The sequence below is a fragment of the Zerene cesonia genome, chromosome 13 (genome assembly GCF_012273895.1).
Source record: "Zerene cesonia ecotype Mississippi chromosome 13, Zerene_cesonia_1.1, whole genome shotgun sequence".
NCBI lineage: Eukaryota > Metazoa > Arthropoda > Insecta > Lepidoptera > Pieridae > Zerene > Zerene cesonia.
The window spans coordinates 2,415,690-2,424,762 of record NC_052114.1 but is presented as its reverse complement, the minus strand read 5'-3'; the positions used below and the strand labels follow the sequence as shown (position 1 = coordinate 2,424,762).

General features: G+C 31.9%; 2 protein-coding genes across 2 annotated transcripts in view; both read left to right on the top strand.

Moving 5' to 3' along the window:
* LOC119831248 (solute carrier family 46 member 3-like) overlaps positions 1-2,766 on the top strand; it is an 8,829-nt gene extending 6,063 nt beyond the window's left edge. The window contains exons 5-7 of the mRNA XM_038354542.1: positions 376-463; positions 1,937-2,089; positions 2,688-2,766. Of these exons, the coding sequence (XP_038210470.1) occupies positions 376-463; positions 1,937-2,089; positions 2,688-2,766 (320 nt within the window). The remainder of the gene's footprint in view (positions 1-375; positions 464-1,936; positions 2,090-2,687) is intronic.
* A 1,054-nt stretch (positions 2,767-3,820) lies between these two features.
* The window catches only part of LOC119831247 (proton-coupled folate transporter-like), an 8,772-nt gene continuing 3,519 nt past the window's right edge, over positions 3,821-9,073 (top strand). Inside the window, exons 1-4 of the mRNA XM_038354541.1 lie at positions 3,821-4,666; positions 4,761-4,917; positions 5,131-5,232; positions 6,940-7,077. Of these exons, the coding sequence (XP_038210469.1) occupies positions 3,821-4,666; positions 4,761-4,917; positions 5,131-5,232; positions 6,940-7,077 (1,243 nt within the window). The remainder of the gene's footprint in view (positions 4,667-4,760; positions 4,918-5,130; positions 5,233-6,939; positions 7,078-9,073) is intronic.

Genomic DNA, 9,073 nt, shown 5'->3' with positions numbered 1-9,073 from the left:
AGATTCGAAATTCAAATGTAATATTTTTTTATAATTAAGTGTAACAGTATTTATGGCCAGACTAAGTATATAATTTTTCAAATCCGACCAGTAGTTCCTGAGATTAGTGCATTTATAATATTAGTATATATTATATTATAACAAGTGACATCATATTAATCGAGTTGAAATTTAACTGTGAAATTTAAAATACTGGCATCCATAGCTTGAGCCTGTACACACGTTCTGGTTCGCAACCCCCACGCTCAATCCCTCATATTGCATGCAAGTCAATGAAATTGTATGCGATCTACTTGTTTGCCAGATTCATCTACTTGTTTAATATAAACCAAGTTCAAAAAAAAATAATAATATTATCCAAACGATTTTTTTCAGCTCCCATAGCGGACATTCTTAATGGAACAGCTTTGTTAGCATTGCGGTCTATCGTGTCTAAATTAGTGGAAGCAGATGAATTTGGTAAGTGTACACCTTTGATGATAAGCAACAACTTACACATACATCATTGGGTACAAAAATCTACTTAAAACTGTCCCAAAAAGTTATTGTCAAAATGATAGTCAAAGGAACGAACGTTATACAAAATCAACATCATTGGTAAAACTTCAAGGTCATCATCAGCCCGTATATGTCCCCACACAGGTCTCCTATGAGGGTTATAGTCCACCAGGTTGGCCACAGAGCGTGTGCTGATGTTATTCATATGTCATTGTTAAAAAATCAATTTATTGCCTGCTGCGACGTTAATCAACGCTATTTATGTAATAAGTTGTACTGATAAAGTACAACTTTGAGATTTATTGATAAAGGCACATAAAGAAAAAAAAATCAATGATACCTAACGTGAACGTGGCAATTAAAATTATTTCCAATAAATCTATTCTAAATAAATTTAATTAAAACATGATTACTTTAAAAACAGCAATATACAATTTTTAATCTAAACAAATCAATATTTGCCCAAATAATTATAACTGTTAATTAAATGACTGATCAAAGAAAATTTTGATTTTCGATACAAATCGGCTGGCTTGATTGAAATCCTGAATAATCAAATTTCTATCACAATATTGTTTTCGCAAAGTTCTTAGAGGGGATTGATTTTAATAATTGACTTTGAATTATACATTATATTCAAGCGTTTCCTGAATGACGAAATGGGAATTTAATTTCTGTCAGTGAATATTTAAAGGCATAGATATCTAGTTATTTAACAATGACCAGATCTGGTGATATTACCTATGGCTTTTCTACCTAGATTTGATCTGTTGGCTTGCTTGGCTTGGCTTGGCTTGCTCCCGCAACATCGTTTGCTTTGTACATAGTATATTTTGAAATCACGTAGCATTATTGTCATGTTATCAATTGACGCCCGTAAACAAAGAAGGTTCTCAATTTGCCTGTATTTCTTTGAGTTTGTTACAATTTGTTTAATAACTCCATAGGTTTTCAACCGAGTGGCGTGATTCTTATGTTTGATAGAAATTTGTTGTTATTTGGTCCAATTTTATTTAGAAAATATGATTTTTTAATACTCACTTGTATAAACTCTTCTAAACTATATTAGACAATTATATTTTTTCATACGTACGTCGAAACTTCGTTCAGAGTTTGTTTGATTATAAATTCAAAAACACATGTATAAGTACTAGTATTGACTCTGAAAATGTAACCAAGCTTTATAATTAAAAAAATATGCTTGCTGAGCTTGTCGAATATAGCATCAAATCTAAACTGTTCGGTGTTTCGGTGTTTCGGTGTATTGGCAGTTGAATTGAAAATTAACAAGGACTCCTGTAGCCCTTATAAAACGCCAGGTGGCGGAAATGTGGCCTTCGTTTTCATTCAAAGATTGTAATGAAGGATGAACTATTTATCATTGGTTATTACTCATATAGATATGTTTATTATAAATTTATTAAAAATTTGCAGGTAGGGTGAACTCAATATTCGCTTTAACTGAGAACCTTATGCCCTTGATATACGTACCATTATACACACGAGTCTACACGGCCACTATGGAAGTTCTGCCTGGTGCAGTGTTCTTGATGGGATCGGGTATGACCTTACCAGCTATAGCTGTGTTTCTGTAAGTATTCATCTTTGTAACTCTAATCCCATGCATTTGGTATGGTGGTTAACGCGTGGGCATAGAACCGAGGGGTCCTGGGTTCCATTCACAGTGGGGACGCACAAAAAAAGTGTCTGGGTCTGGCAGGACACAGAAGGCTGATCACCTACTTGTTCATAAAGAAAATCGATCAGTGAATCAGATCTGCCCCTATCTAAATACCGGCTAGGGGTCACGGGACTTCACTTAAATCTAATCCTAACAAATTGACTTGTGAAGTAAAAAGTGAGGGTTTTAACGAATGCTTAAAAAGCTAGCAAAAAAATTATACTAATATTATAAAAGATTTACTTTTTTCAATGTTAAAGAATGGAGTCTAAATAACTGAACCAGTTGATCGACTGACCCAAAATTCCATAATCAGCATAAAGATTCATTGTAGCTGTGTAACATGCTTTTTATTATTCATAGCGAGCAAATTTTATTAGCCAGTATTTAGCTGAAAAACATTTAATTGAAGGAATTCAATTGTGAATGAACCTATTTTTCTGGGTTAAAAAGTAAGTAAGTCGATTGGCTATCCAGTGGATAATAATTTAATTTTTTTAACTTTCAGATTCCTCTTCGTCGAACATAGACGAAATTTGAAGAAAGGAAAAAATGTAAATTCTGATACTGATGTTAAATCAAATTAACCAATTTATATAACTTTGTGACCCACCGAACTCGCACTAACACAGAAACCAACACACAAAAAAACATACACGTACATGATACAATAATGTACTATGACTTGTAAATAAAGCTTATAATATTGTAAAATTTTACATTGTAATAATTAATCGAAATCTAATAATCTTAATAATAAACTATTTATCTTTGCGACGTTGTTTTCTTCTTCCCTTCAAACAATATTTCCAGAATATTTAGGAGTTTGCTTTTGTTTGATATAATAAGATATTTTATATACCTTTTTATCATTTAACAAAAAATATTAAAACCCAAAACCCTATTTTGTGGCAGTCAAAATCACGGTCGGCGAAAATTTGTCACAATGTGTCGGTATTCTAATACTCAACCATTAGAACATTTTTAGAGTAGTAAATAAATGTATAATCTGCACGTTTGTGGCGGCGGCCATCTTAGATTGATTTTCATATAGATAATAGTAAGATCTCTCCTAACTAGTCGATTTTGAATTGTAGCTATAATGATTTGTGATGTATTTGCTATCGTTTGTCATTTTAATGATATGAAATGCAATTAATTTGGACGATAAAATAGTTCAATACTTTCACTTACTTACATAATATATAAACCTGATGGAGTACGATGAATAATTAGATAATTGTTACTCAATATTTACAAAAATGTTGAATCTTATAACCATTTTTATTTAAGTTTCCTTAACGTATATTTATTTATAGTTTTGATAGTAAACTAGAATAACATAATTAAATGTATTTATAAAACTCACAGTGGATTATTCCAGGCGTAAAGATGGTTTAATAATAACCTTGACGGTAGTTATGATACTCTTTTATCAGTTACAGAAATCCCTTCGTCAATATTGAAAACGCAATAAATGTAATCGAAAAGTAAACACGACTTTTAGCAAACTTAATTATTTATCATCATTATTGTCATTAATTGTCTATGTGACATCCTACTACTCGGTAAGAAATGTGAACCGGTGAATAAATTTTGTACTCCTAAAATAATATTGTTAAATGAAAAATACGTAACAAAATGGAAAAATCTGAAGTTGTCATTCAAAAAAATTGTAAACCCGTTGAAGATCTCAATATGGAAAGTATAAATGAAAGCGATCCATTGAAGCCAGATAATAAAAACGGGAAAAAAGAAATTACAGCAAAAGACGTGTCTTTACTATCAAGACTGAAAGTTATAAAACAAAACATAACAGTGGAACCGATTATGGTGTGTTACGTAATGCCTAGTGTTTTGGCTTCCTTAGCTACGCAAAATTTGAATCTCGAAAAAGCTTGTCTTGTCAACTTAAACTACTCCACTGAAGTATGTGAGGCTCTTAAAGCGAGAGATATAGGAAATTATACGGAATATGAGGATAATGTGCAATTGCTAACAGCGTATATACAATCTTGGAAGAATATTATACAAACAGCTTTCCCCGTTCTTATAATTCTGTTTGTTGGCGCGTGGAGTGATAAAACTGGGAGACGAAAGCCTTGCATCCTTTTGCCTATTGTAGGCGAATTGCTGTCGTGTATCGGTTTCATGATAAATACTTATTTCTTCTATGAATTACCAGCTGAAGTGACGGCGTTGACAGAATCTGTGTTCCCTGCTATTACAGGTGGTTGGTATACAAACTTTATAGGTGTATTCAGTTATATAAGTGATATTACAACAGTTGAAGATCGGACTTACAGGGTTGGTATTGCGAATTTATGCATGTCTCTCGGCTATCCCATTGGGAGTGCGTTTAGTGGCATCTTACTCAGATGGATTGGATATTACGGAGTATTTTCCATATCAGTATCCCTTTATATGTTTAGCCTTATATATGGATTCTTCTATCTTGATGATACTAAACTCAAAATTGTTGAAAATGTGAGTACCATTGATAATTAAGTATTATTATTATAAATTACATATAGTGGTATTATTACTCTAGGTATTTGAAATAAAAATTTAAATTTTGCAGAAGCGCAGCGGATGTTTTGGATTTTTTCGCGAATTCTTCGATTTTAGATTAGTAAAAGAAACATTTAAAGTAGCGTTTAGAAAGGGGCCAGGGAACAGAAGAACGCGTGTTTGTCTCCTTCTTTTTGCCGTATTCGTTATATTCGGGCCAATGCAAGGTAGCTCATATATATATTAATTTTTTGTTTTTATTTATTTCATAATAAATGAAGTTTCTGCTTTCATAAAATTTTATAAACCTTACAGATATAAAACTCCCAATGAAAACAATAGCTGCTAATTGTTTATTTTAAACTTTTTCCAAATTCTCTTAATGAACCTCGTTTTATTCTAAAAAAATGTGTATATTTCTAAAGAATTTGTTATTTCAGGAGAGTACGCTGTTATGTACCTATTTGCGAGGTACAGATTCAATTGGGACGAAGTTAAGTTCAGCATGTGGTCAACTTATTGTATTGTAACTAATTTAATTGGTAAGTCATCCTAAATGTGTACGAACACAAATATTAACGTTAGATGTAATGATATCAGAAGCATGTTGTTTATGTCCTTCGGTAGGTATCATATTATATCGTTGTTTTGTTTGTTTGATAAGCACAGAAAGATGAATTTAGAATCAATAGTAACTACAAAAAAGTCTTCAATCTTCTCTGGGCCCTTGATACTTGTATAGAAAAAAAAACTTACTTGCTATGAACAATTTTTTCGCCCGCGGCTTCATCCCGGTAGCCAAAAGAAAACCCGCATAGCGTCCGTTCCCGTGGTACTTCCGAGATAAAACCTTCCAATATATTTTCTCAGTTCTCAAGCTATATTGATACCAAATTTCACCCAAATTGGTTCAATTGTTTAGGCGTGATGATGAAACAGACAAATTTTGCACATAATTTTCGAATAAATTGAAATACTAAAATAAATTGAAGTGTATGTATATTTGTGTGTATATATTGAATTGTGATCTTTTAAAGCATAAAAATTTACATTCAATCAAAAAGTCATCATCACCTTAAGCTATAAAGCATGATTTGTTATTAAAGCAGTAAGCCCAATGGAATCTCGTTTATTACTTGATAAACCCGAAAATTAATTTACAAAGTAAACAAAACCGGTTCCACGAACGGTGGAAATGTTTTTAATCACTAAAAGCGATCAGAATAATCTACTCGTGGATATCGGGAAAGTTACAAACATTTTTGGGTCAGACAAATCAAAAATACTTATATATCTACCACGAGTTCTAGTGAAGAATGATTTTGAGACAGGACTCGGATGAATTTTTATTGAAATAGATAGACGTAGATTATTGTACGATCATTGTTATCATCATCATCAGCCCTTATATGTTCCCACTGCTGGGACACAGGCCTCCTATGAGGGTTCAGGCCATAATCCACCACGCTGGCCAAGTGCGGGTTGGCGGATGTCACATGTCGTTGAACTTTTGATTATCGGACATGCCGGTTTCCTCACGATGTTTTCCTTCACCATTTTATGCAGTGGTGATATTATCTACATGCGCAGATAAATTGAAAAATCAATTTATTTCCTGCACGCTCAACCGGTCTCGAACCCCGACTTATCGATTTTGAAGTCCGAGGTTCTCACCACTGAGCATACCACTGCTTTATCTCTATTCATCAGCTCTATTATGATCATTGTTATGTTAAATGAAAATACTGTTTATTTTTTACTGATGTCATTAAAAATTATAGCTTATTATAAATTGTAATTTACTTAATTTTTATGTATAGTAATGTGGAAAAATAATTGATTTTTATTGCATTAGAATATGAATACAAAAATTATGTAATCCAAATTATATATAATATAATCCAAATATGCTCTTAATCTGTAATTTTAAATAAATATATAAATAACTTAAATAGCAACTAGAAATTTAAGACTTTTTGCCGATTTTAAACACGATTTCGAATTCATTATATATTATTAAACCCTACGTTTAGAACACTACAGCAACGTGGTCACGGGAGACTTTTACATGTTTTAATCGTCATACAAAAATTTTTGTTTTTACTACCTCCACTTGATTATTTTTCTGGATGTTGGTATGATAGGTCAGGTGAAAAAATATAATGAAAAAATCGCGTTTAAAATCCGTTAAAAAGTTTTTATTTCTAAATGTTTATAAGTAGCGAATAAAATCGTAAGATTAATTTCAGGTACTGCCTTCTCCATGTCCTTATTTAGCGGATATTTCAAAGTAGACGATACCATATTGGGGATAATATCATGCACCAGTAAAATCGTTGCATCTTTCGCGTACGGCTTCGCGAGGAACGATCTAGAAATTTATTTAGGTGAGTAAGCTTGATCAGCACATATTTCTAGTATAAATTTTTAAAAAGCTATTTGGTAAGTGATCCAAGTTAGAAATATAATTAATCTAATATTTTGTTACTTCAACGTTCAAAAACGAAGGATGTTCTACTGTTTTTTTTCGTATAACTCGATACTTGCGTATGTTTTTAAGAGATTGGCGTGATGGTTTTTGTGTTTTGTTGAATTTTTAATACTCTTTTATTAGTCTCACATGTATATCTGTATGTATGTAACCAACTCCTTTAGTGCTCGATTTTGGCTCACTTTAAAGGACAGATTTAATGCACCTTAAAAAGGATAGGTGATTACACAATTTTGAGTTTGTCTTATTATCGTAATTAGATCGGATTAAATAATTTCTTTAAGCGTGTTTTTAGTTCTATAGCCATAATAGCCCGCCCAAAAACAAAGCCGCGGCTTCGGACGTTTAAATTCAGGATAGTTTAATAGATGTTATTATTCATATAAACTTTCCTCTTGAATTACTTTGTAAATATTAAAAAAGTATTAAAATAAAAAAATGGTTGCCTGTAAAGTCGGTTTTACGGGCGAAGATTTTACGTGACAACGTCTTTTTCTCGGTAGAATATTTATTGATATGAATATTATTAAATTGCACAATAGGAACAAGAAATTGAATGAAAATAAGAATTGCACAAATTTTAACTATAGAAAATATATTTTGTTTACTAAAAAGACAGAGACAGAGACACAAGCACGCGCCGATTCAATGCGCCTAATTCTCTAGTGCTGCGCGCGCGGCGGACCGATCATAGTTCGGTGACTCATCGTAACGTTACCGGGCGTTACACTTTTTCATGAGTGACTCCGAGCCGCAACCTAATTTAAGACGTTGTCACGTCAAAACCGTCATCACTATCAAATCCGTTACGTAGTTTTAAAGATTTATGCATGCATAGGGACATAGGGACATAGGGACAAAGAAAGCGACTGTTTTATACTATTTAGTGATGTATTTGTCTAAAAGAATTATTATTTTCAAAGTGTCTAACGCATTAACTTCTGTAAACGCATTAGCTTTTTAATTTGATACGGATATACGGATATAAGCATTGCTTTTATCATATAAAAGATAATAACGTTTTTAACCAGTACAAATATATAAAAGAGAAAACTGAACGAATAATATCCTTTAGTTTTATATTTTTCACAGTGTCACGTTCGGTGCTAATTACTTCGAGTATTGAATTTGAAGATTTTGTGAGGAATTTGAATACTCAAATACTCCGACACTAAATCTATAGAATGTTATAACTAATTGAATTGAGCATCATTAAATCCATAGTGGTGTATTTCTTAATTGAATAACTGTGTATTTATTCGATTAAAATTACCAATATTATCGGATTCGTGATAAGATTTCAGGATTTCATATCCATAATGAATCGAGTTATAGCGTATTGAATTTATCTGTATCAGTGTCGTATTCAAATTATTATGGCAATTGAGGTCAATCTAAATTTTTCAAAAGCATTTCAGATGCGATTTCAATAATGAGCGATACCAGTAAGGTTTGTTTAAGAATTAATTTTAACTAACACAATTAGTCTTTATTACTTCAATAAATAAATAAAATAGCCATAATTCTATTGTCGTTACTTTTTAATTCATTGAATAAACGAAATTTGATTTAGTTCTACTTACGTTAACATCTAGTTAAGAGAACAACGTCTATTCAATATAGTTACGAAGTGTTTGTATCAAGTTAAGATTTAAGCAAGTATTACATTTAACTTAGAATTATATTACACTTGTGCATTGCTTGAAGCTAAGTCGGAGAAGGTCATTAAGACAGTCCAATTAGTGCTTAGTAATTAGCCCCTTAAGACATTGCACTACACTCGCCTGGATTAGTTCATTCATGTCATCTTGTCATTAAAAAATTAATTGATTATCCCCATATTTTTAACATTCATATTAGCATGACATACCGCGCTTATTATAGTTTCACCT